Source organism: Myodes glareolus, chromosome 2 (genome assembly GCF_982192425.1).
Source record: "Myodes glareolus chromosome 2, mMyoGla1.1, whole genome shotgun sequence".
Taxonomy (NCBI): Eukaryota; Metazoa; Chordata; class Mammalia; order Rodentia; family Cricetidae; genus Myodes; species Myodes glareolus.
In genome coordinates this window covers 98,302,034-98,329,868 of record NC_142027.1, presented here as the reverse complement: position 1 = coordinate 98,329,868, position 27,835 = coordinate 98,302,034, and the positions used below count along the sequence as shown (strand labels likewise).

Genomic DNA, 27,835 nt, shown 5'->3' with positions numbered 1-27,835 from the left:
AGGAAGGTTGAGAATCACTGAGCTAGAATTATATGAAAGAAGGAAATCTTTTGGGCTGGAGAGATGACTCAGAGGTTAAGAGCATTGCCTGCTCTTTCAAAGGTCCTGAGTTCAGTTCCCAGCAACCACATGGTGGCTCACAACCATCTGTAATGAGGTTTGGTGCCCTCTTCTGGCCTGCAGGCATACACACAGACAGAATATTGTATACATAATAAATAAATAAATATTAAAAAAAGAAAGAAATCTTTCTTTTCCTTTTGATTTTTCAAGACAGGGTTTCTCTGTAGCTTTGGAGTCTGTCCTCGAACAGCCCAGGCCGGCCTCGAACTCACAGAGATCTGCCTACCTCTGCCTCCCAAGTGTTGGGATTAAAGGCGTGAGCCACCACCGCCCGGTGGAAATCTTTCTTTCAATAGAGAAAACGCCTCCATAAGTTCCAGCTGTAGGGCATTTGTATGTTTTGTTTTTTGAGAAAGAGTTTCTCTGTGTAGCCTTGGCTGTCCAGAAGCTCACTATGTAGACCAGGCTGGCCTCAGACTCACAGAGATCTATTTGCTGCCTCTGCCTCTTGAGTGCTGGGATTAAAGGCATGTGCCTCTACTACCCAGTGGGCATTTTCTTGGTGATCTATAGGCGAGGGCCTAGTCCACTGTGGATGGTGCCATTCCTAGGCTGGTAGTCCTAAGTTCTATAAGAAATCAGGTTGAACAAGCCATGAGGAGCACACCAGTAAGTAGCACCCCTCCATGGCTTCTGGATCAGCTCCTGCCTCTAGGTTCCTGCCCTGTTTGAGTTCCTGTCCCTCCAATGACGGACTACAATCTGAAAGTGCAAACCAAATAAACCCTTTCCTCCCCAACTTGGTGTTTCATCGAAACAATAGATACTCTAACTAGGACAGGTACAAAGTGTAACAAACGTGTCTTTAATTTTCAGGTTGCTTTTGGAATCGAACATGTGAAACACTTTTTAATACATGAACGATGAGGAGAAATCAGAAGACCTAAATCCCATATTCCTTGGACTTGAACTTCTTTCTTTTTTTTTAGTGACTTGGATTTCTTGACCCCAGATTCTGTGGTTCCTGCAAGACCATGTGTATTTCTTTTTAAAAGTCTGCAAAAACCAGTAAAAGGTGCTGGTGCAGAGGGGCAAGTTGCCCTGCCACTAAGCATGTTCTACTGTATCTCCAGGGCAGCCGAGCAAGTAAGAGCTCCATGCTTGGATAATACGGTAATCAGCAAACCCAAGCCGTCGAGGTCCATTTCTCATGGTCAAAGAGAGCCATGTGCAGCAGAGCCATTTAGCAACCTTGTTCTGACTACTGTGCCACGTGCCCACACAGGGCAGGGCTGCCACTGTATACCTGAGAGTCTCACACATTAGGACTGCCACCTCTGGCGTGGCTGTTCTCAGGGGTGGTGGCATGGACAAGATGGACCAGCCAGGCTGCTCACAGGTACTTGCCACAGGGCTTGGCTTCCTGCCATTGTGGACACAGGTGTCTTTCAGAGTGTTCCAGTGGTGAGACGCCCGGGGACAGATGGACAATGGCAGTCAGGCCTGGAAATGCCTTCCTCTGTGTTCCAGGTCAGGTGGAAGCTAGTCCAAGTCCAGGGCAACAGTTGCTCGTCCCTCATCACTTGTCCTTCTCCAGTGGTAGAGGGATGTTCCAGTCTGCAGGGGGCTTCTGCCTCAGGGCCCATACCAGGGTGTGCTTCCGAGCAGCCTGGACCCGGGCCTGCTCACTCTCACAGAGGGATCGCTGTACAAATGAGATTCTGGTCACTTCCTGCTTTACCACTGGATCCCAACCCCCTAGTACCATCACATGGCACCTACACCACTCTCTTCCTTGGCACTTTGCTGAAGAGAGGAACAGATGGGAGCACACACAGCTCTGCAGCTCAGCTGACTCTACAAACCGGACCTTGACCACTGTTCCACTTTAGCACACACACTTCTAGGCCATTCTTTCTCTGCAGCACAGGTCATCTTAATGTATCATCTTATTCAGCAGTTTTATTGTGTCCTTTGGATTTTTAGACAGGGTCTTAAGTGGCTCAGGCTGGCCTCATGATCACTCTGTCTGACCTTCTATTTCTGATACTGCTGCCTCCATTTCCTAAGCAAATAAGCACGCACAACCATGTCCAGACTCTGACGTCAGCCACTTGATAACAAACATTTCCTAGGCCTCAGCTACAGCTGACCTGGAGAGTCTGGAGTGAGTCTGTAGAGTGCGGACACTGAGTGAGGAAGAGACAGCAGTCTGAAGTTACTCCTGGACTCTGCACAGGGTGTGAGTAAAAGGTCCCCCTTATTATGGCAGGGGTGACCCCGGTGAGGTCTTAGGTGCTATGCAGGCCTCTTAAGCTGGGCGTGGTAGTGACTATTTGTATTCACAGAAGTTAGCAGGCATAGTCAAAAGGATTTGAAGTTTCAAACCAGCTTGAGCTATACAACCAGATCCTGTCTCTACAAAGATCATTATTGTTTAAGAAGCAAACAGAAGCTCAGTGCGTTGGCGCATGCCTGTAATTCCAGCACTCAGCAGGCGGAGACAGGGAAGTTCAGGCTCAGTGAGAGATCCTGCTTCAATTTATAAGGTGGAGAGTGACTAGGGAAAATGCCTGATGCCAAGAGTGCCTCTGCATGCCATATGTGCACATGTGCACATGCAAACACATACATGTGACATACACAAACATATACAAAGACTTATTTTTGTTTATAGGGGCTGGTAAGATGACTCAGCAGTTAAGATCACCAGTTGGTTTTCCAGAGGACTGGGGTTTGATTTCCAGCACCCATGTGGCAGCTCACAACCATCTGAAGCCCAGTTCCAGGGATCCTCAGGCAGCATATGTACTTAATACTGACATATACAGGCAAAACACACATAAAATAAGAGTAAAAGCACTTTAAAATTGTAAATAAATAATTGCTCTGTGCGCTGAGTGTCATGGTGAATTGCTTCTCCGTGACCTTTGCCCATTTCTCTATTCAGAAACATTTTTGCTTTTTACCCCAATTTATGAAAGCTCATCTATAGCTGCAGACAGTAAGTATCCAATTTCTTGCCCTACAAACAAGCTTTCTGCCATGTTTTTTACTTTCACTAGGGGGTTTCTGTTTTCTGCACACACACAAAAAAATGTTTTAGCCACTTGTTTTCCTCATTGGTTTGTCTGTTTCAAAATGTTTACGAATGTCTTCAACATTGGACCTCTTGTTTCTGGATATTCCTATGCCAGCCGTGTACTGGAGTTTCCGTTCCCTTTTTCCCCATCACAGTGACCATGAAAGCAATACCACACTCCGGACGGGAGTGTGTCCCAGGAAGGCAGGGCTCACTTGTCCACCCTGTATCAGAGATCACTCAAGGAGACCACTACTTGTTTAATGAATGGCTCCCTAAACTATTCATGTAAGGAATGGATTTAATTAACGTGTCTTAGCTATTTCCTAGGCTTTCAATCACTCCCGTTTGGAGTTAAGAGAGAGGCTCACTGACGCAGGAAGCTCATGAAATTTCGAAGCAAGAAGCTCAGGGTTAAAAATTCACCAGCTCAGGGCTGGAGAGATGGCTCAGAGGATAAGAGCATTGCCTGCTCTTCCAAAGGTCCTGAGTTCAATTCCTAGCAATCATATGGTGGCTCACAACCATCTGTAATGAGGTCTGGTGCCCTCTTCTGACCTACAGACAGAATATTGTATACATAATAAATAAATAAGTATTTTTTAAAAAAATTCACCAGCTCCCTACCCCAAACTATAAAAGCAGTAACAATGACTGGGAGAGGAGACTCCAGAGCTACTCCGAAGGGAAGGTGTCGGGGAGGTTCAGCGATCAGAGTGCTGCTGCCTTTGTGTCGTGACCCAAAAAAAAGGCATTGGCTCACTTAGCTAGATTAAGTGGAAGCCTTTCTTTGGTCCATTTTTCCGCATGCCATTTGGAACAAGTAGAGGTTTCTTCACACCTCCCTAGCGAAGGGCCAGCCTCAGTACTGGTCTCTGTCCTCTACAGTACTCTCCACGCTCTCAGAGCCAGGCTGGCCTCCAAAGGTAACTGCAAACACACGTGCCTGAACATTTTTAGGTACTCTCAGGTTCACTCTTACGCCCTTACAGCCAGCCCACCCTCATGCTCCGGGCACCTTGGCTCTTTTTCTCTGTCCTGTCCTAACCCTAACGCAGGGCAGTTGTCCTTCCTCTCCCCTAGCCTCTCTATACCTCCCTTCTTTCTGCCTCCCTCCTTGTACTTGACACGGTCTAAAGTCCCTTCGATGCCGCAGTTTGGGGTTCTTCTCAGGAGCAAAGCACAAGAGGGATGTCCCCGAAGGATCTGTGCACACACCCACATCCTGAGCGCACCTGGGCCTGGGGGCTGTGACTCTCCTCCCACTCGAGGCAGCTGGCCAGGTCGCGCAGCCACTGCCTGCAGTCGGGCCGCTCGCCGTGGACGTAGTAGTGATGTAGGATGTGGCCAGCGCTGCGGCAGAGCTCCCACTCGGCGCGGTAGACCTCGCAAGGCCGGGGAGGCTGTGGGAAGGGACAGCATGAACGCGGGCACAACCGGTAGCCTAACACCACCCAACCCAGGAGCCCAGCATACTAACCTGCCAGCTGCCGGCGACCGCCATGTCCAGGCCTCCGTGTGACTGACAGAGACATGAACCAATGAGCTCCAAGTAAATTCGCAGCTAACAGGACGTCTTCTCTGAGTGGCCGATTGTCAGAGGCCTCACCACCTGGTGTCGAGCGGGTGACTGGCTTCAAAGCCACGTAACTGACTGTCTGAAACCCTCCCGGTTTTTAGTTTTCAAATCTCGAAGTAGTTTATCTTTGCAAGTGCAGAGTCTTGAACTCTGAGACTACTTGAACTCTGAGACTACGGATTTTGGCCTGAGCATACAGGAAGCGTATAGATGAGCTTGATTCGGTGTATGGAAAGGAGGAGGGAGCCGGCGAGGAGTGGATAAGGGCGAAAGAAGCTCTAGAGGCCACAGGCTCAGAGGTGCACACCTTTAATCCCAGCGCTCTGGAGACAAAACCGGGTACCTCTGTGAGTTCTAGGTCAGTCAGGGTTATATCGTGAGACCCTGTCTCAAAACAAGAGTCAACTTATGGGACTTGAGAGATGGCTCACAGTTAACACTGGCTGCCCTTGATTCCCAGCACCCGCATGGCAGCTCTCAAGCATCTGAAACTCCAGTTCCAGGGGATCCAATGCCCTCTCCTTGACAAACATGCATGCAGACAAACATTCTTCTCTGGGAGAGAAGAGAAGAGAAGAGAAGAGAAGAGAAGAGAAGAGAAGAGAAGAGAAGAGAAGAGACGAGACGAGACGAGACGAGACGAGACGAGACGAGACGAGACGAGACGAGACGAGACGAGACGAGACGAGGGGAGGGGAGGGGAGGGGAGGGGAGGGGAGGGGGAGCAGGCAGAGAAAGCTAGCTAATTGGAGGTTAACATCAGTCATAAGGTAAGATGGCTCACTTGTGAACGGAACCAAGGAACTAAGTTTGACCTCTGAGAAATGTACTCTAACCTCCACATATACACACCTATACATGCAGTCACATACATTTTTACTATATATTCACTTTAAGTGTAATAAACTGTGCACCACGTGTACACAGACCTCTGGAATTGGAATTATAGATGACTGTGAACCATGTGGGTGCTGGAAACCAAACCTGGATCCTCTGCAAGAACAAGTGTTTTTTAACTACTGCACCATCTTTCCAGCCCGACAAAATTTATGTAAGCCAACAGAATTCCACAAATGAAGGCTGCCTTACTGCTAGTGAAACTGAGATGTTCCCATGACAGATCTGGCAGGTTACCACAGCATTTCTACCTTCCCAAGCCACATTGGCCAGTGACAAGTATATGCCATAGAGATAGGAGCCAATTGTGCTTATGGCTATTTCTCACTAAGAGAATGGATACACTGTAGAGCCATCAAATTACAGGGAAAGTGCATCCTCCATGGGGACTTGTTAGTCCGACCATTCCCACTGCAAGCGTCAGGGACTGTTATTCACCCCTACCATCTCCACAAACATCAGAGGTGTTGTCAAGGCTCACAGAAGTAATTTCACTCCACCTTGACCTTCAAGGTTATGACAAGTTTGACTTGGTGTGGCTGCCTACAGGATGTGGTCACTGCACATCCCATCTAAACAACAGAATATTTAACTCAGAATATAGATACTTGATGTTTCCAGTATTGAAGAGGTAATTACTTTGTTCCTTGTTTATATCACAGTAAAGAAGTCTTGCCTTCTTTCCCTTTTGGACTGGGGTATATAAAGCCTATGAAAAATAAACACAGGCAAATTCAGTATTCACTGGCTTGCCCTTCTGACTCTGCTCTGTGCTTCTGTATATTTCTTCTATATTTGTTGTTTTCTGCCTAATATTTCTAAGCCACACGCCCTTACCCTGCAGCATACAAACCCATTGAGGCTGGACCCTGACACTTCTAATGACAGTATGAAGTGCGGGGCTGTTATAAGTGGGCATTCCTGTGACTTCTGACTAGTGGTCCAAACTACCAATCCACGACATACCTTATCAAACAGCTAGAGGCAAGTTTTAATCAGTTTATTTAATTTTCGAATAAGAATTATTCTCAAGGAAAAAAATTTAAATAATTGGATAAGCATGTCAAAAGATCTTACATCATACAAAGTGCAGATCTGAGACAATAAAACATAAGAAAATGGGGCATAAGTGAACCTCAGTGGTAGAGTGTGTGGCATGCTTAATATTCATGAGGTTTTTGTTCAATCCTAGTACCTGAAAAACAGATAAACTATCAGAACTTTGGGTAATAAATAAAATTGCAATGAGGGCATAACTTCAGCATTTATTCATTCTAATTTTCACATTTGGTTTCACCATGGAATTCCTGACAGCCAGTAGATCAAAATGAGAGTAAATTCGTCTGGATGAGATTCCTTCTGAAGAGTCACTGTAAATAGGGCAGAGGCCATCTTTGTCAGGTACTCAGCTCCTGGTCTGAGAAGCCATACTCTGTTGAAGACACCGCCCTATACAGACCTGGGAAGGAAGATGAAGGTAGGAAGGGGAACTGCTCTGCACGGCCTGGGAGAGCCCTGGAGCAGAATGCATGGAGGAGGAGAAGGTCCTAGGGGACCTGAGAGCGATTTCTCTTCCCCAGGTTAAGCACACACCCTCCAGTTCTGCTGTTTTGTACCCAGAACAAGCTTAATAGTTCTTAGGGGACTCTAAACAAACCATAAATAAGAGCGCATTCTCTGAACTTGTCACAGCCAGTAACTATCAGCCAGTGTGTTGCAAACAATCTTTTATTTTCCAGCTGACAGTTTTGGACTTAGGGCTTTCTTCCCTTCTTCCGCAGTGACTGTCCTTCTCCAGAGAAAGCAACAAATCTGCCCCCAGCTTCATCCTAGGTGTAAAAACAGGATAGCACTTTTATAAACTCCTCAAAGTTTAAAGCAATTTGCTTTACTCTATGAACTCATGTGTTCTCTATCTACTTTCCCAGCTTCATTATTCATAATAAGAAATGCTTCTTGAGGGGCTAGAGAGATGGCTCAGTGGTTAAAAGAGAGTATTGCTCTTTCAGAGGATTCAGTTTCAATACCCAGCATCCATGTTGGGCTGCCTGTAACTCCAACTCAAGAATCAAGAAAGAAAGACTTGATTCTTTCTTCTAGGATCCTAGGGCACATGCACAGAGAGCATATATACACAGCACATATTCACATAATCATCTGTCTCTCTCTCTCTCTCTCTCTGGATTTTATGGCAGTGAGAAACCCACAGATCACAGCTGTGAGTCTCTATCACCTTGTTTTTAGATTCGCTGCACAACCACTCCTCAACTTATGGAGGGGCTGTCTTGATAAGTCATTTTCAGGTGAAGTTATTAAGGTGAAAAGGCATTTCCTACATCTCTCTTCCAAACACCCAGCTCAACTACTCCACACCAGTGTTCTGGTGGCTTCCCTTGGGCCATGGAGAGGGAAAGGAACCTATGGCTCCTTGTTATATTCAGCACTCAGAAGGATCACACCATTTATTAGCCCAGGAAATTATCAAAATCTAAAACTCTAAATATAGTTTCCATTCAACATTTATCACTTTCACAGCAATAGAAATTCTGAAAAATTCTAAAATGAACCATGATAGTTTGGGAGCTTTTTTTTTTTTAATATTTATTTATTTATTATGTATACAATATTCTGTCTGTGTGTATGTCTGCAGGCCAGAAGAGGGCACCAGACCTCATTACAGGTGGTTGTGAGCCACCATGTGGTTGCCGGGAATTGAACTCAGGACCTTTGGAAGAGCAGGCAATGCTCTTAACCTCTGAGCCATCTCTCCAGCCCCAGTTTGGGAGCTTTTTTTACACAATAATCATTTTGTATTTAAAAAAAATTTTTTTTTCTGGTTTCTTGAAACACAGTTTCTCTGTTTAGCAGTCCTGACTGTCTTGGAACTCACTCTGTAGACCAGGCTGGTCTTGAACTCAGAGATCCACCTGCCTCTGCCTCCCTAGTGATGGGATTAAAGGCATGTGCCACCACCGTCCGGACCGTATTTTAAAATTTTTATGTATATGAGTGTTTTGCCTACACATATCTGTGTAAAACATGCATGCAGTGCCCATAGAGGCCAAGAGAGGGCACCAGATTCCCCTTAGGACTAGAGTTACAGATGGTTTTGAGCTACAATGTAGGTGTTGGGAACTGAATTCTGGTCCTCTGTGTCACTGCCCTTTCTCCAGCCTTACAAAATCATTTTCAATGTAAAAAGTGTAACACCCCACAAGAGAAAAATCACCGTCCACTATTTCACCAACCCAAATGTTATTTCCAGTCACTTTTCTGCACGTGTTTCCTAATCTAAATTCCTTACTTCCAGGGTGGCGATTCGCTAAACTATTGAGATAAGAAGCTTACTCTCTGCCCACAGCTCTGTTCTCTTTTATTTTCTAGCAGGGAATTCTGAACTAAAAGGTAGGTGCACATATTTCAAAAAGCTTTTTATATACAGACCAAGCAACCATAAAAAACCACTACCAATCAATTCTTTTACAAACAGCAAGATTTGTCTTCAACATTGTAAAAACAGCAGGGTGCCCCTCCCCCCAACAGGCTTTTAACTGCTGGAGAGTTGAGGAATATCTCTTGGTTTCCTATGGTAGAGGAATCTGCAATTTTCAAAACATATCTTCACACCTACTGTGTGTGACTCACCACATTTCTAAGTTAATCTGATGTTTATATGATGACAACCATGCAAGTTTTAGATTTGAGGAGGTTTAAGGAAGCAATGATCTCATTTGGTATGTATTCACTTTTTTGAGGCACATGCTAAATTTATGGTCAACTAGCTATCACACAAAACTGGAGAGACTTGGTTATAGCAGTACTGAAGCCTGGTCCTCAATTACAGTAGAGAACCTGGTGGAAAGATGAGTCTTGGACCACTGAACAATGAAGCAGCGTTACAGGTATTAAAATTTCCCAAGACCAAATTCCTGGAGAGGGCAATTATGCTGATGTACAAAGACAATCTACATGTGATGATCATACCCTAGCTCTATGCCATGCAGCAGCTTTGAATGCTTGGGACAGAACTAAAGACGTCAGAAAGAGAACTGAGTCATTTACTAAAGTTATACAGTGCCCCAGAGAAACCTTCATTGATTTTTTTCAAAGACTGACTTCAGCAATAAATAGGATGATACCAAATTCAGAAGCTAGACAAAAAATAATTGAATTTCTACTTTTGAAAATGCTAATTTGCAAAACAGTAATTAGGCTTTTAAAGGTAAGATTAGCACCCCTAGAGGAATGGATCCAAGATACAGTCAATACTGAATCTCATAACCATGATGATGCTTAGATAAGAGAGGTGATTTCCAGAGGCTTGAAGAAAACCCAAAATGCCAGATGTTTTAATTACGGGTTAACAAGGTCACCTAAAAAGGAACTGTAGGCAGGGCATTCCTGGAAACAAAGTTTTTTCCAAGAATAATCCAAGCAGAATGCCCCTCCTATATGGAGTATGCAAAAAGTGTGGCAAAGGCTGACAATGGACTAGAGAATATAGATCAACAGGGGACAGACAAGGTAACCCTTTGCCACTGGGAAACACCTTGGGTAGCTGTAGTCCAGATACAACTGCTGTGTAGAATACAATGTGCAGCAGAACAAGCCACTTATAACTGATGCCCAATGCCTTAGAGTAAGTTTCTGTGTAGTAATGCCTCCTGCTTCTAAGGCAGCCTCCCCCATACCACAACCCGTGACAGGAACATGCTGGTCATAGAGGCCTGCTGTCCTGATATCTCTGCGAAGGCCATTTTCTCAATGGAGTGACACTGACACCATGTGTGGTGGTCAGGGGATCTGGCTCTGCACACATACATCTGTACAAACACAATCACAACATCAGGCTCACAAGTATATCCCAGCAATGAGATGTTATTCATGATGTACACAGAAGGTACCCAGCACCTGACCAGGACTCTGTGAGCTACTATCATGTTAGTCACCATTGTTAGGTAGTGCTAGGCCTGTAGCAGAGGCCTGAACATCCATGACTGTATTCATGTTAACTTTCGATGTCTTGATGATTTTGATCAATTTGATTTCATGCAAGCACATGCACCTACGCCCAGGTATCATGTCCAGCCAAAAAGTCAGCTGGGCCTGTTCACTGTGCTCATTTCTGCAGAACTCTTAGCCCTACTGTCCCTACCTTACAGTCATGCCACTTACTCAAGTGGCAAGCTCTAGTTCTAGGTTGGAAAGAACCAGAGTTAACAAGGGTATAGTTCAGCATGTGTATGACCCTGGGTTCAACTTACCATCCTGAAACAAACAGCAAGCAAACAGAAGATGAGACCCACCTGGAGCCCTAGATCTGTCGTGGCCAAACCTAGAGTCAGCTCTTGACCTTTGGGTTGCCAAGCCTCAGCCAGTAAACCTGCAATGGCTCTACAGAGCTATGAGGCCATTAAGAACAGCAGGACCACAAGAATGTGATTAAATATGACAGAAGCACCCTATTTTGCATGACAAAAACACTTTACAAGTAAGTAAAACTGATGACCAATGAAATAAACTCACCTCTTCAACCTTTTTGACCAATGGACGTGAATTTCTGATGAAAGTAATCTTACCAAGCTTAAATTCGTAATTAGGAATCCCTCTGTGAAGATAATAAACAAGGAGAAAGGTTAGTTCCAAGGACGACTAAGATCTGCTTCCGACAACCAAAAGGAAGGTAGGGAGAGATGGCAAGTGCCTTCTTTGTAGCTCTCTGGTATACACTGCTCCACCCTCTCTGCACCTTCTAGGAGGGAACCAAAAGTAAAAACACTGGGTGTGAAACAGAGGACTGTGGGCTCTGGGCCCAGCCTCAGACTTCACTGGAACCCATCCCCAGTGTTCTCTTTCTGGTCACACAAATAGTAGACAGCTAACACATCCCTATCCCTGACCTGGTAGCTACCAGAAGAGGGTTTACCTTGAATCCCTAGACCAACACCATCGCGCTCTACCACTGTCAGAGGGCAAGCAAGAATTTAAGCCTACCCAGTAGCTTGCTGGTCTGTTTCTAGCACTGGATCGTTCTCAAAGGGCTCTCCTGTGTTGGGAGCTTTGGCACAAAGGTCTGAGTCAGACCTTTCTTGCAAAAGGGCAAACATTCAGCAGGGACACACTAGGACAGACCTACCTTTTAATATCTCCAGGCTTGATGGGGGAGGGACTGGGCTCAACCCCTTTCTTCTTTCCATCCAGTCTATTCCCAGAACCAGAGAAGGCCTAGACAAAGAAGTCCAGAGGATATATGCTCAAGTTCAATAGTGAACAATATGAGTCTTCTACTCAGAGACCCCAGAGTAGGTGTGAGCTGGCGGCATTGTCCAGATCCCCTTAAGTGCTGCCAGCTAAGATATCTCTATCAACCCCTCCAAGAAATGCAGGAAACCCATCTAAAAGAAGCAGCAGCAGTGATGGCAGATCTCTGAGGCAAACACCTGCCAGGCCCCTTCCCCCACATGTCTAGTCTTACCTCCCCCACTCTATCCAGCACCTCAGTGCCTGCACATGCGCCACTTCTACCTGTTTACCAGGGAGACTGGCTGGCAAACATTGAGCTAATTTTCAAATGGTACAGTTAATTAAAAGCAGGACATGCTAACAATTGGTGAGCCTAAAGGAAGGACTGTGTGTATCTATTATACTAACTGAACTTTTGGTAGACACGCTGCCCCCACACCTATCTAGGGACCATACCCAAGTCCTATATTAGGTGTAAGTTTGGAAAGAACCAAGAGTTGGAAGCCTTATTGAGTTGTCAAGGTTCCAGCAGAAAGCAACTACTGAAAGGTTTGGTGATTGAACAAGTTCCTAATTTGTTTGCTCATATGGGTACCCAGAGCTCACGTCCTGCTAATGTTCACAAAGCATCAATGAGAACAGTTCCTGGTATCAGGATGCAGAGACACATTGCCTGGTACTCACACGAAAGCCCACTTCTCCAGCATAGCCACTGTGGTCAGCTTCTCCCTCCTGACAGGAAGACAGAAAAACAGGAAGTGAGTTTCTCAGACTGGATGGTCAATTTCCCCAGAGCTTCCTGTTTCCACTGCTGCCCCAGTCTTCATCAACCGGAACACACCGTACTCCTAGGCGCAAGCCTGAAAAGAGCAGGTGCCGTAACCTGTAGAGTCCACTCACAGACAAACACAGGAAGGGCCAGGCAAGTTGGCTCACCAGGTAAAACACTTGCCACCAAGCCTGAAGACCCAAGTTCAATCCTTGATATCCACACGGTGGAAGGAGAACCAACTCCCAAAAGTTGTCTCCTACTTTTAGGGGCATCACACACATGTGCCCCTAATCCCCACACAACATATTTAAATGTAATGAAAACAAACACAAAGAAGCATGGGTATAAATATCACACACATGGTTAATCAGGAGGAACTCAAGAAAACCACTTACTATTGACTCCTCATGCTGCACTGGCCTTTCTGGTTCTTTGTAGCCCAAGGGAGCATCAAAATCCACCTGTGCTTTGAAAACAAAAGGTGAAATTCTGAGAAGTGGCCACATTCAGTCTCCCTCACTAACCAGACAACAGTAGCTCGAGAGTTCTAGGAAACAGCCCTGCCGGTGCATTCTGCCCAGCCTTCCCAAGGGCAGCACTTTAGACAGGTCAGCATCACTACAGGAGCATCAGCACTACAGACACCGCTGCTACTGGGAGCTGTGTATGCATGATTAGTTAACCAGAACTATCAGCATGGAGGTCCGTGGATTCACTACCACAGGGAAGACACTAAATAGTACTACAACGATCCAGGTTAACAGCAATCATTAATCTGTCTTCCATTTCTAAAGTCTGACACCGTAGGGTATCACATAAATGAAAGGAGATGGTGTTACCCCCCTTTTTTTCCCTGACAACCAGGAGTCTTGTCAAAAATGTGTTTCCACTTAGCTCTTAATAATCAAACATTCACTTCTTGGCAGGCCTGAGGGGACCACGGATCCGGCCACCTAAGTAGTTAACTGACTGTCACTCCCATTCCCTAGGAACCACTAGGTGAATGGCCTCCTCCTAACACTCATGACAGCATCTTCCTCCTCCCCCTCTTCTGCATACCTTCCCGGGTCCTGACCTCTTTTTTTTTTTTTTTTTTTTTTTTTTTTTGGTTTTTCGAGACAGGGTTTCTTTGTAGCTTGCCTATCCTGGAACTAGCTCTTGTAGACCAGGCTGGCTTCGAACTCACAGAGATCCGCCTGCTTCTGCCTCCCAAGTGCTGGGATTAAAGGCATGTGCCACCACCACCTGGCCTGACCTTAAAAATCTGGAAAAGTCACTCACGTTCATGTCACATTCAATAATGGATACTGCCTTGTCAGGTTTGGTCTCCATAACCCGCAGCTCATAGATCTGAAGAAAGAACAGAAAGTTGAAGTTTTGAGGTAGTAACAGGGACTAGCAACATCTCCGCTACTGTGGCTCACTGCCTGGCCTCCCCAGACACGAGCTTCACACCACATCATCCCTTCCGGCACTGATTATGCTGCTACGCGGTTGGATCAAAAGGGATCACCAGATGTGGGTGACCCAGAAATTCACATCTGGGAACTTATTCTAAGAGAAGAATTAGCTAAGTGTTTAAGGAGAAAAGTGTAAGAATGCCCATTCCAGTAATGCTAAGTCTATCCTTCGAAAATGTCTATCAGTAGATAAATGAATTGTATTGCTTACATAGAAAGGAAAGAAGGAAGGAAGGAAGGAAGGAAGGAAGGAAGGAAGGAAGGAAGGAAGGAAGGAAGAAGGGAGGGAGGGAAGGAGGGAGGGAGGGAGGGAAGGAAGAAAGGGAAGGAAAGAATCTGGGCTGAGGGTGGATGGAGCTCAGCTGTTTTACACAGACACCTAGAGTGTAGATGGACGTGCATTGGCCGCAGTGAACAGGTGGCGGCCAGAGTACACCCCACAGGGGTTGGTTCTCTCCTCCTACCATGTGGGCTCAAGGGATCAAACTCAGATCACCAGGCTCATGGGATCAGCATCTTTACCTACATCTCCCCAGCCCTGCAGTTTAGCTGTAGAGCATTTGAATAGTATGTGCAAGTCCCTAGGTTCAATCCCCAGCACTGCAAAAGCAAATGAATAAAATTAAATGACAGGGGCTGAAGAGCTGGCTCACTGGGTAAAACAGTGGCTGATGATCTAAGTTGGGATCCACAGAACACACAAATAGGCTGGATACAGTGACATAGAAATCTGTAATCTCAGCATGCCCCTATCAGGAAGATGGCTAGAGGTTCACAGGCTAGCTAGCGTGGCCTAGGCAGCCGTGGACACGGAGACCCTACCTGTACCAGCAAGACCTACTAACACACGAGATTGTCCTCTGACCCCCCCCCCACACACTCAAAGTAATTATTAAAATAGGAAGAAAAGGCAAGAAAACAGATTTTTTAAAAGTGAGCATTTAAATCTCATTTCAAATCTACATGCTATTTAGCCTACTCTTCCTTATTGTGCAAAAACTTCATCAATAATTTGAATATCATCATTAAAAGTAATTAACACTTATTATAAACAATACTGTGAAGCTGCTTATAAATTACAGAAGCTTATTTTAAAAAGTATTACTAAAAAAAAATTTGAAGCCGGGCGGTGGTGGCGCATGCCTTTAATCCCAGCACTTGGGAGGCAGAGGCAGGCGGATCTTTGTGAGTTCGAGGCCAGCCTGGTCTACAAGAGCTAGTTCCAGGACAGGCTCCAAAGCCACAGAGAAACCCTGTCTTGAAAAACAAAAAACAAAAAACAAAAAAAAAAAAAAAAAAAATGACAAAGCACAAGATAACATTTATTAAGTTTATACCCTCAAAATATTATGATCTGAAATGAATGAAAAGAGAAAGTAAGAATTCTCAATATTAGCTGACTTGAACACTCAAGATAAAAGGGAACCATCAAAGACGCGGCTGAATCCCCACAGTTACACCATGTGAGGGACTGGCTGAGCAGGTTCCTGTGACACAGTTGTGGGGACCTAGTTTGAGGGGACCAGAGTGTTTTGAAGGAATTCAGCACAGGTCTCAGGGAAGGCCAAGCTATGCCAGGCGAGGTTCACTACTGAACCCTGCAGGCGGGTCCTAGTACAGCTCCACAGCTATCCGTCTGTACCCACAGTATCATGCTCATCGCTACAGTCGGCCATGACAGCCCTGATGGCAAGACTTGTATTACCCTTCCATCAACATACTCTGTGGATAGTGGGGAAGTGATGCCTTCGTGAGCTTTGTGGGAACTCGCTTGTCATTTCGTCTACTAAGTTGTCTTGACTAAGAGACCTAAGAAGCAGAGAACCATGGATGAACATAAGCAGTATTCAGAGTCAACAGACCTAAATCAGGAAGCGGCTAATGGAAGGTCCATATAGGAAAATGTATGCTTCCACGAGAAGAAAGCCCAAGAGGCACTATCCTCAAGCAGCTAAATTCTACTTCCAAAGTCACCAATCGCAGTCTGTCCCACAGCAGGCTCTGCTCCTCAAAGTGTTGCCTGCTTTCAACAGAGGGTGTAACCAGGACACAGACACAGTTAGCATGTCTTTGGTTACTTTCAGCATGGCAAAATGCTTGACTTCGATAAAAGGATAGAAAAGACCTTTGGTGGAGGGAGAGGGAAGTAACTTACTTTGTAGTCTAGATCAACCTTGAACCCAGAACCCTGCTGCCTCAGTCTCTTAGATGGTTAGATTACTAGCTTGGCCACTATGCTGAGCCAGCAAAGGCTTTAAAAACAGATTATTTTATTTGTGAATGTTTTGCCTGCATATATGTATGTATTTGCACTGGATGCATGCCTGTGCCCAAAGGCCAGAAGAGGGTGTCAGATCCACCGGAACCAGGGGTATAGGCAGTAGTGAACCTCTCTGTGGGTGCTGGGTACTCTGCAAAAGCAACAAGTGCTCTTAATCACTGAGCCACCTCTCCAGCTCATTAACAGATGATTTTAAAAGCAGAGGTATAATGAGTAAATATAAAAATATTAAGCTTATTAATATGTAATAAGTCCTTAACAGGTTCTGCACAGCCGTGACTTTTCTCACTGCTCTGACAAATAGCTGACAAGAACAAAGGAAACAGGTCTGTTTTGGCTCCCAGCTGAAGCAGCTCAAGGTCACACTGCTTCCGCAGTCAGAAATGGATACTAGCACTCAGCCTGCAGTATCTCCACTCAGTCTAGGACCCCAAACCATGGGACAGAGTGGGTTTTCCCATCTCAACCTTATCTAAAATCCTTCCTTCATGGACATGCTCGAAGATTTGATTCCACAGTGTGTCTAAATCCTATTAAATAGCAATCAAAATTAACTACCATATAGAGATGGCCCAGTGATTTACTTTATATATGGCTATAAACACACACACACACACACACACACACACACACACAGACACACACGTCTTTCCATCACACTAAGTAAATAAGGACTCTAAATATGAACCCAGGAAACTAAAAAAAATCAAATAGGCAGCAATTAGGCAATAAACCCCACTTTTAGAAAGAAGCCTCAATGGTGATGGACTCAAACATTCTCTTGTGGAGAGAGTGGGGAGTCTTGTGAAACCTTGGACCCACAACCCTACTCTACCTCCTAGATGGCACAATTACGAGCATGCACCACCAGGCTTAGCCAGCAAAGGCTTTTTAAAACAAATTAAAAAAAAAAAAAGGAAAGAAACATTTGTTTCTATTTTAAGTTTCTGAATGTTTTGCCTGCATATATGTATGTGCACCACAGGCATTCCTGGCGCCCACCAAGACCAGAAGAAAGTTCCCAGACTCAAGAGGCCCCTCCCTGCGAGTAGCTGCCTGTAAACTGTACAAGGAACTCTGCTGGGGAACAATCTTTGTACACTGTAAATAAGTACTACTCTCACCAGTTAATAAAGAGCTGACTGGCCTATCAGCAGGGCAGGAGAGCCAGACTAGAATTCTGGGAAGAAGGGCAGAGTCAGAAGAGTTGTCAGGAGACACAGAGGGAACAAGACATGTTGGAGGACAGGTAAAGCCACGAGTCATGTGGCAATACATAGATTAATAGAAATGGGTTAGTTTAAGTTGTAAGAGATAGTAACAAGTCTAAGCTAGCAGCTGAGCACCTACAGAACTCCACTGATGCAGCTTCCATGCCACACCCCAGTTCACTCATGTTCCTGTAACTCACCCCAATAAACTCTTTGGATCACCAAAACAGACTTAGATGGAATCATCTCTTTGGTCTGTCATTGCCCTTTCTCTGGGGTAAAAAGGCACAGTAACATAACATTCTTTTAGGAGTAAAGTAGCCAGGCTCACCTACCTTCTCATTGTAGTTGATAGCGATCACATCCCCAGTGGTCAGACAGGCAAAGTTTCTCAATGCATTTTCTAATCTGCATACATGCTGTCAAGGCAACATGACAGAGCGCATACCTTCAATAGGACACAAGTGTCTGTGGGAAGTTGTTGTGGCTGTTCATTCATCTCAGACGGTGTGTGGATGGAATTTCTCAAAGCCTACCCCAAGTGGTATATTTCCTCTAGCAGAGCAGCATTTCCTGAAGTTTCCCAAATGATACCAACTGAGGATTGATCTCTCTGACTTCAGTCCTACATGCTGCTACATGAACCAGTTCATGATGGAAAAACAAAACAACTCTGAAAGTAAGCCTTCAAATGCCTCAACACTGGGGTTACAGGAATGAAACCTTGCAAGAGAAAATCTTTCTTGAGTGAAAAACTGTTTGAAGCTTTGTTTTAATTTTAATTATGTGATGTCATGGGTGTTTGTGTGGGTATGTGAATGTGTATGCTCACTCCTGAGAGGTTAGACTGTTAGATTCTTATAGTAGGAATCACAAAAGTTGTCAAAAACCAGACCCTAGCTCTAGAAATGAACTTTTCTTAACTGCTCAGCCATGTCTCTAGCCCTGCAAATATTTTATAGCCTATTTATATCATTTTGAAGGTAGTAAATAGGGCAGAACTCATACAAGAGAAAAACCCTACTCATGAAAACAATTTGGTAAAGACTTTAAACGTCATAGTTGTTTTCAGGTTCAAGACAATTGTTTTGTTTCACTTCTTTTCATCGTGCCTTGAAGAAAGTAAACGACCATGTTCATTCAGGAATGACAGTAGAGATCACCGCACTGAGGTTTCTATTTTGAACCATTTGAGGTAGATACTAAAGTGTGCTATATGTGTGACCAATCTATTTAGTGAAGTTTAATTTGTGGCCCTATTCCTTCTGTGGTGCTGTCCATCCTCTTTTTTTTTTAACTTAGTGATAGGTATTTTTCTGCCGTAGTATATAGAATGGGATGCTCATCATCTAAGTGGTCCAGAGTTTCTTTAAATATTGGAAAGTGTGTAAGGCTGTCTTAAAAGGATGGTGGACTGTTGTTCCTAATTTTTGTTTTTGTATTTTCACAGATTCCCTTTAGATTTTGTTGTTTGTTATTTGGCCTGGCTTGGATGTCAGTAATTATTTAGGTATACATTTGAACTCATAATCCTCATGTCAGCCTCTCAAGTACAGTTCCACAGGTAGATGATGCACTCCAAATGTGTGATGGTTTGTCCACACCATTTAATAACGTTAATGTCAAAATGCTTAACAGAAGAGAATATAAGAAACATTAAATACCTCCTGTGTGTATTCAAACCATTATTTTGATTTATCTGGTAGAGACATAATAAAGTAGGATACTCAGGAAAAAAAAAAAAGCCCCTGAAAGCAATCTTACAAGTCTGCACTATAAAGTGGGAAAATTCAAAGATCCTAAAAGGTTATAGTGAAGACAAGACCCCCTCCTGCATTTACAGCAAAACATTTGTAGGTCATTCTGAAGGACAAATTAAGCAGCTCTTCCCACAGATGTCCCTGCCTGCAGGACAGGTCACTTCTACCACTGTCTACACCGTGGAGACAAGCATTAAATATGCCCGTTTGTCTAGGACTCAGCCAGCAGGGGCTCACTATGGCCACCCAGCCCAGGACCTGTTCAACAAATGTGTCTCTGCCAAGGCCCATTGGCATCCAGGAATGAACCCTGGGCACAACAGCCTGTTTCTACAGTGGAGAGCTAACTGGTGGGGAGGGAAGGAAGAGCAGTTTCTGGTGTCTTGTTTGTAAATGTTCTACATGTCCATACTGCTGTTTGAAATTTTTTTCTTTTAGACAAAATCTTGCTATGCACATCTGACACAAAGTTGTCCCTAACTCACACAGGTCACATTTATAAATACACATACCTAGTTTAAGCTGAGGTGAACATAAAAAAAAAATAATAAAAACCATAAATGTTGGCCTCTTCTTTGTTAAAACACAGAAAAACGTACTCAGCCAACCTTTATCGTCTTCAAGTGAATGGGTCCTAACTCTAAGCACAAACTGGTCTTGATTACTTAGTTCATGTTGAACCTGGGCCAAGGATTCCACAGAGGGTTTGTGGTTAAGACAGACTTTGGAGTCTATCAAGTTTTTCTGTCAGTGCAGGAGGGGTCTTGTCTTCACTATAACCTTCTAGGATCTTTGAGTTTTCCCATGTTATAATGCAGACTTATGAGACTGCTTTCGGAATTTTTTAAAGATTAAAAACATTTCTTTGGGGCATGTCTGTGTGGATACATGTGCATGCAGCGACTCAAGGAGGCCAGGAAAGGAAGGGCATTAGGTTCCTTGGGTTATAGGTGATTGTGAACCATTTCATAAGCCACTCTGCCGATCCACTGGATATACTGTGTGTCTTGGTCTTTGTCTAAGTAGCCACAAAACTAAAAGGTGCCTATAAAGTGATTAAAAAGGGCCAGAGAGCACTTGATGTGTTTGGTCAGGATCAAGAGGATTAGCTAGTGGTCAATGCTGGTACCATCAATCACAATTTCAATCAGAAACACCTGTGGTTCCCATGTTGCTTGGTTGTTCTCTCCTTGACAGAGAAACTCTTATGTCAAAAGGATACACTGCTTTAGGGTTGGTAATATCCAGGAAGTCCGGGCTCTGAGGCTGGAACTTAGAGTAGGTAGCCACTTGAAGGTTGACACTCTCCACCTGAACCAGGCCCCCTTCTTCCAACAGCAAATTCTGCATCATCTAAAAAGAAATGATCTGCATGAAACTCCTAACAATTAAGAAGCCTCTATAGCTAACATCTGCCAGTCAGTACACTGAGCAGGTCAAAGTTTTCCTTGCAGAGAAGAGCCCAGGTTGAAGACTTGAAACAAGCAATTTAATTGTAATATGATGCCACGCAAGAAAAAATAAGTGAGGGACACACACGGAAAGCAGACCAAGAAAGGGATTCAACTGAGGCTGCATCATCAGCCACTGTGACCTGTCTCTGCCAAGGCCACCTAGACCTTGGTCATCAGTTTCCAGACCCATGTACACAATATTCCCTGGGATGCTGACCTCCCAGCTCTAAAGCTATCCCATAAGCAGCATTCAAGGCCCCAAGTAATAATGACCACACGATGAAAAGTCACGGAAGGTCCCAGAGATGCTTCTACAGAGGGTCATAGAAACACTAATAGACAGGCATTGATGAACTACCTAGTAAGGCAGATAATACCTGAGGATGGGGACAGACAGACATGAACAAAGGATGGGAGAATCTGGCATGTAAGAAACTAGGACACTGTAGTACCACCAAGTCTTCAGTCAGAGGCAGAGAGACATGGTCAGGGAAGAGGGATCGGTTGCAGGTCCCAGAATGGATTTTTGCTAATTTTAAATTGTTTTTGGATAGAAGTTGGATACATAGATAGATGAGTTGAAAGAACTGCAAAGTGAATTTCTGCCGGCCTTCCCTAACACTTCAACAGTAATTAAGACACAGCCACCTCCTTTTATCTTTAGGGGCCCCAATGCTGGTTCCTCCCATGAGAGTCTAACTGAAGTTAAGTCTTTAGGGATGCAAATCTCTTAGAGAATATTCCAAAGGAAGAAACAGGGACAGAGGGCCATGGTGCAAATAGGAAGGCACTAGTCTGTGCTGAGCTGCAGCCCTAGGACCGAAGAACAGGGTGTGCTGAGCAGCACCCCAGGCTGAGACTCCAGAGACTCCAGCACACTGTACTAAAGGGCTGGTAATGACAGAAATGGAATGTAGCACAAAGCAGGAAAAAGTGTCAGACCAAGCCCTGGGGAACAAATAGACTTCTGAAATGACTTGAGGACAAGGAAGCAAAAGGACCTGAGACGTCACTCTCTGCCTGGTCCATTAGTGGGCACTTTGATGCAGATAGCACAGCAGGCCCTGGCTTTGGTACCCCAATGCTGGCAGGCAAATAGTTAACAGATGAGGGTCCAGCAGCTAGGAGACAGGCTAGCATTTGCTGTAGCCCCGTTCTCCCTGAAATTTGGCAGCTCCAGGTAACCCACGCACATACCCCCTTGTCATCTGAGGTAGAAGCTGGGAGACAGCAAGCAAATGCCTGCCCATGCCCTGAACTAGAAGAACAGCCCACAAAGGGAGAACAGCTCTATACCGCACAGGTTTTCTAGGTGTCATGTGGCATCTCAGAGAAAGGAATTCAGATAGTTTCCTGAGCCAAAGTTGTCAAAGAATTTGGGCAAGCAGCCACAACAACTGCAAGTCTGAGACTTAAAGGGAGCAGTGTTGTTCCACCTCCCACTTCAATAGGTGAGCCGCAGGGGCCTCTGCAGGAGGACTGAAAGAGTGGCTACCCTGCTCTTCATCCATCCAGTGCAGCTTCATAGATCAGGCCAATTGCTACAACAGGATACAGGCTTCCCTGGGAAGACCCCAAAGCTGACCTTGTCAAGTGGGCAAAGGACAGAAGCGAGGGAAAGAAAGGAAAGAGGTGTGAAATCACCACCACCACCCTACAGAATGATTGCTACCTCGGGATCCTCCTTCAATGCAGGTAGATCTGCTAGCCTCTCGGAGGGGCCCTGCTCCAGGGAAAGCTCTGGAGCAGCTCATGTCCTTGGTGAGGCAGCCAGGTCTGCAATGACCTGTGTCGACACAGTTAAGCAGGATGTTTTCAATATGGTATAGCACACCGCTGAACATGTTCTCCTCTCTCTGGGCCTTTTTACTTGAAGGAAGGACTCTCAGGCATGCACATATATGCAGAAGAGTTGTCTCTACTCACAAATTTCCCATGGGAAAGACTCTCTACAGACCCTCGCAGCACAACTCACCCAGTGGGGGAGGTAACAGATGCCTTCATCAGCAACGAACTCCAGTACACCACAGTGTGTCATTCGGTCTGAATTCTTATTAGTCAATTTAAACAGCATGGGATATGTAATGTTGAGCCGGCCTAAGAACAAAGAGGTTATAAGATACAGTCAAGTATCCCACCCACCATCAATTCCTGTGAAGGAAACCTTATTCACTCAATGCCTGTGCTGTGGCCTTGTATCCTAAACTTCAGAGCTTGTCCCCATATCTTCTTACTGCTAAGTCATAAGGGTATCACTGTCTGCAAGAACACACCATGTGGCCTTAGAGGAACTTGGTGACTTAATTCATGCAGCACCAGCACAGATATGATTTTCTAAATTCATGGTTCACAAAAGTAGCATGTTCATTTATCTATCCATTAACAGTTTAAGTGCCAACCATGTGTTACACAAAAATCTGCTCCTTTAAAGGACTTTTAGAGAGCTGATACTGGGAACTGATATGCACCAGCAGATACTGCAGGAACCCGGGAAGCAAAAGAGTGGGAAGCGAGAAAGCCCAGGGAACAGGCTTCCTAGCCCCTGAAGAGCCAGCTTTCCAGGTCAGCCAGTGAACACACAATCCAGAAAGGGGGCAGCTGAGCAAAGAAATGGAGAAGAACTCAGCCAGTTCAAAGAATGGTCAGTAATGACACAAGATGGCTGGGGTCAGGTGTGAGTGTGAATCAGGAAGGGAGAGCCTACGATGAGAACACATGGAACAAAGCACGTATCAAGGTCCATTGGGCAGCCCCAGCTCAGCAAATTCACAACACGGTATGTCTCCATATGGCAGTGGCCCAAGAGTTCCGTTAGGGCTGCACAGAGGGTAGGAGACAGCAAACAGGACAGGTGGAACACTGACTCCAAAGGCTCGTAGTCAATAATTGGGCAGGGCAAAGCACAAAGCCCAAACATAGCCAAGTGTCACCTATTCTCTGCAAGTCATCCCTTCAACCCACAACCAGTCTTCACAGGGTGAATTCCAGTGGGACCATCAAGCTCCAAAAGCCAAGAGCGCATCCATAATTAAGACTATTCATAACCAAGAAAGGAAGCCTGAGACTCTTCTCACAAGAGGCCTTATCTGCATAGGAAGAAAGGGACAGTTCAGCTTCCAGTTTCTTTGGGATGCAATGCCACACTGGCGGTCTGGAGCTTTGGAGAGCTACTGGGAATAGAGATGAAGACCTACTTCTCGTGGTCCTCTTGTAAATCAACCGTTTCTAGGGGACAACCGAGGGAGCCTACACCACCATAGGAACTGCTCAAACACTATACATTGCACCTTTGTATTGAGACAAGTGCTTGAGACAAGTCAGGCAATGGGGTGAGAGGCTGGATGGGAGGAAAGAGAGAGAGAAAGAGAGGAATACCCTTCTCGGAGGGGTGCTTATAGTGCCCAGGCAATGGAAAAGCTCAACCACACCTTGCCTCGTCTAAGGTGCTGTGGCCTTGGTCCCTCTACCAGCACATCTCGACCTGTGCACAACGAAAGCCTATGCTCATGCCTGCACCTTCTACTGCCCAAATGTCGAGTCACTTAAAACATACTTACTGAGCTGATCGAGGGCCGAGGGCGGCATAATTACTGTGAAAAAGAATAGTTCAGGCATGTTAAGTAAATAAAAATAAAAGGGATATAACAAAGTCAAGGCAAGATGTATATTTTCTGATGTATCTTTTAAAAGTTTTAAACAGTGGTTTTAGGGTAATCAGAATTTCATAATGACTTCTCATAAACAATCTTACTTGATGTTAATAACTTTTGTGCTCTGAAAGGCACTCAAACATAATTAGCACCCTGCTCCCACCACCCATGCCCTAGGACGAGTGACATTTTTACTATAATGCGAGTATCTGATGCCCACATGCAAAATAAGTGTTATGGAAGGGTACAAGGCTCATTCACAGACTTTGGGGCAGGAAAGGTAACTATTCAAAATAAAAACAAGCACATACTCTTCCCTCCTTTCTCCACATCTGACCTGTCATTAGGCCCTGCTAGCATAGACACGGAGAAGCAGCGGTACTGCGTAGAGAAGCGGTTCTGGAAGACCCGGGGAATCGGGTGATCAAACATGTTGAATGAAAACTAGAAGGAAGAAAGAAAGAAACGGTATTATTATCAAAACAAACAAAGGCACTTAAAAAAATCATAAAGTGCGGCCTCCCTATGCTCTCCAGGCTAGTTGTGAAGTCCTGAGCTCCAGTGACCTGGACTCAGCCTCCCACATTGTAGTGGTATACTATTCGGTTTTTTGTTTTTCAAGACAGGGTTTCTCTATAGCTTTGAGGCCTGTCCTGGAACTAGCTTTTGTAGACCAGGTTGGCCTTGAACTCACAGAGATCACCTGCCTCTGCCTCCTGAGTCCTGGGATTAAAGGTGTGCACCACCACAGCCTGGTTTATTATTTGTATACTGATAAATAAATCTTGCCTGAAGACCAGTGGTTTCGCTGCCTTGCTTTTCTGGTTTTGGGGTCGAACCACAATTTCCATCTTTGGGTTATTATCCGTGCTACACCACACAACCGGAACTACAAGTGCAGCCCTTGTATCTAGCTCAAAGGTACATTTCTTCAGGCCAAATACTGGACATGTCATGTCATCAGTGCTGATAAACGTGGCCAAAGACTACAATAAACTAAATTCCCATTAACCAGAATGTCCTGACTTCCTAGGTAGCACAACGAACCTCATCCTTTTTTGCTCCCCCAGTCTCTTCCCTCAGATCCAGTTTCCACTATCTGTAGACACTCGCAACTTTACTAAAATGTGAGACTCAGTCATACCAGGCCTTTCCATCTTTCTGCCACTACTCCCTAGTCTCAGTTCAAGGCCAGACCTTACACACACCTCACAGAGACTCATTACCGACCACCCACCATCTCCTAACCTGGCACGTTTCTGTCTGGGCTTGTAACTCTGTCTGGAGCCCTTTCCCCTACACCCTTAACTCAGAATAACCACCTCTTTTACTGAGTGCCTATTATTTGTGCGGCTCTGATCTGAGTTTTAAAGAACATCACTTTCATAATATATGGTACTGACAAGACAAATACCACCTCTGCCCTGGTGAATCTCATGTTAAAGACAAGGAATGTAACAATAAAAAACATGAATGCCCGGGAGTTTTAAAGACAAGAAGCAGATATGGCGGCAGAGAGCACCCGAGAATGGACGGTTGTTAAACAAGTGTTCTGGAGGAGATCCTCACTAGAGACCCCCAGGCCACGAGAGTCAACTGGGCAGGAGAACAAAAAGGCATTCCGGGTGGTGGGAAAGCAGTTGCATGTATGCCCACCCATGTGTGCCTGCCCTCATTCAGCTTTTTACTACAACCCCTTTCTTTCTCCAGCAAGCCTCCTTTGCTTGGGCATGAGTCAGGGTTAGTGCTTCTCCAGAATGTTCCCAGCACAGAACACATGCATCCTGTGCTGTCTCAAGTATTTTCCCACACCAGCAAGCAAAGTCAAGACGTGAGGAACCACACCCACGTGCACCCAAGCACACAAACACAAATAACCCCCTACCTCTACTGCACAACCACATGTGCACACACATCCCCACCAATAAATCTTAAAAGATGGTTCTTCAGCTACTAGCACAGACGTTTTCAGTCTTTTATTTTTTTTCTTTAAGCATCAGAACTGTGTGACTCAGTCTTAGGTGCATAATCCACAAAACCCCTTCTGAATGAAGGGGGGGCGAGGTACGCTCATCAAAACTCCTTCCCTAAGCCACCCATCTACGCTACTTGCTTCTCTGAAACATAAATAACACACTTAAGAGTTACATGACCACCTGCTCCTCCTTATTGCTTCTATGGTCCATGTTTAAAGCTTTGATACCTAACACATCAAGTACTCAGTGCTGGTTCCATAAGTGAACTTAGAAATTGGAGAGCAGTGACACTCAGGGTAAAATCTAATAAGCACTTCCTGGTTTTGAACAAACAAGAGGCATGGAGTCAACACTACATACAGTAGTAATGAAACATCACTGCAGCCAGATGGGTGTGGCTTCAAATCTCAGTGCCTCGCTTTCGTGATTACTACCTCCGCATCTTTTAGATCTCTCGGTTCGTATAATAACTACCTACGTTCCCAGAGGGCTGCAGGAGTTAAACAAGGGTGCACTGACAGAAAAAAGCGCCCAAAATATTATCTACTGTTGTTATCACAACGTGAGGAACACAATGTGACATATATCCTAAGACAACTCCGCTGCATAAAGGCCGCAGAACTTAGGCAAAGCTTAATGTCCTTCGGATTTTCCTCCCTGGCGACACCCTCTCCTGGTAACTCTCTCCAGTTAACTTTGAGTTCATAGAAACCTGTTGCTTATCGAGCTCTTAGGAGAACTATGGACACAAAGTAGCAGGTTTCTTTCTACTCTCAAGGGCTGCAGTACGGCCGAGAAGCTTGTCATAACTCCGACAAGCTAAGAGGAAAAGAGGCGGCTCGTAACGATGGCTCCCACTTGGGACAGAAGCGCTCGTTCGGGAGGACAGCGGAACGAGCCGGACGCAGGCCGGGGTGACTCGGCACCTCCGCTGCCAGGTCCAGGCCCTCCCCTCCGAGCGCCGCAGGCAGCACTGGCCCCACCCGGCTCCCGATCCCCAACCAGCTTACCATGGCTGACAGCACTTGGTGACACCGCTTCTCTTCGTGAACCTTACAATAGAAACACAGAGCTCCCTCTACACAGCCGCGGCCGCTGCTCTGAAACCCAGAGCCCGCGAGAGGTTCTCCGGAAGTGACGGAAGGGAGACCTCAGGGAGGGTACCGCGGCTTGGCGTCGGCAGCGAAAATCAGGAATTCACAGAGGCCTGAAGTTTGAAAAGTATTCAGAGAAAACACTAAAACACTTAATAACTTATTTCACAGAATAACAATTATTTATGTCTAGATAGTAGTCCTTTCCGAATAGATTTGGTACGACCCAGTCTTGTTGTTGACTACAATACCCAGAATGCAGCTAGAGCTTCCGGCTTTGGCTTCAGCCATTATGGATTCGGGCGGAAGTACG

The 27,835-nt window shown here is 45.2% G+C and overlaps 2 protein-coding genes across 3 annotated transcripts; both read right to left on the bottom strand.

Moving 5' to 3' along the window:
- Window positions 1-905: 905 nt before the first annotated feature.
- On the bottom strand, window positions 906-5,133 carry C2H22orf39 (chromosome 2 C22orf39 homolog). The gene is made up of 3 exons (XM_048452278.3): window positions 4,626-5,133; window positions 4,381-4,548; window positions 906-1,768 (listed from the first exon to the last, which is right to left on the bottom strand). The coding sequence occupies exons 1-3, from the start codon at window positions 4,647-4,649 to the stop codon at window positions 1,643-1,645; spliced, it is 318 nt and encodes a 105-aa protein (XP_048308235.2). The 5' UTR covers window positions 4,650-5,133; the 3' UTR covers window positions 906-1,642.
- A 2,198-nt stretch (window positions 5,134-7,331) lies between these two features.
- Window positions 7,332-27,595, bottom strand: Ufd1 (ubiquitin recognition factor in ER associated degradation 1). 2 transcript variants are annotated; one of them, XM_048452283.2, is made up of 12 exons: window positions 27,439-27,595; window positions 24,764-24,896; window positions 24,360-24,392; window positions 22,778-22,899; window positions 20,571-20,701; window positions 17,924-17,996; window positions 13,918-13,986; window positions 13,032-13,097; window positions 12,549-12,596; window positions 11,758-11,846; window positions 11,148-11,229; window positions 7,332-7,450 (listed from the first exon to the last, which is right to left on the bottom strand). In XM_048452283.2, the coding sequence occupies exons 1-12, from the start codon at window positions 27,439-27,441 to the stop codon at window positions 7,376-7,378; spliced, it is 924 nt and encodes a 307-aa protein (XP_048308240.1). In that variant the 5' UTR covers window positions 27,442-27,595; the 3' UTR covers window positions 7,332-7,375. The 2 variants fall into 2 exon arrangements, with proteins under 2 accessions (XP_048308240.1, XP_048308241.1); XM_048452284.3 differs by having other exon boundaries at window positions 24,790-24,896; window positions 27,439-27,561.
- Between the last annotated feature and the right edge of the window lie 240 nt (window positions 27,596-27,835).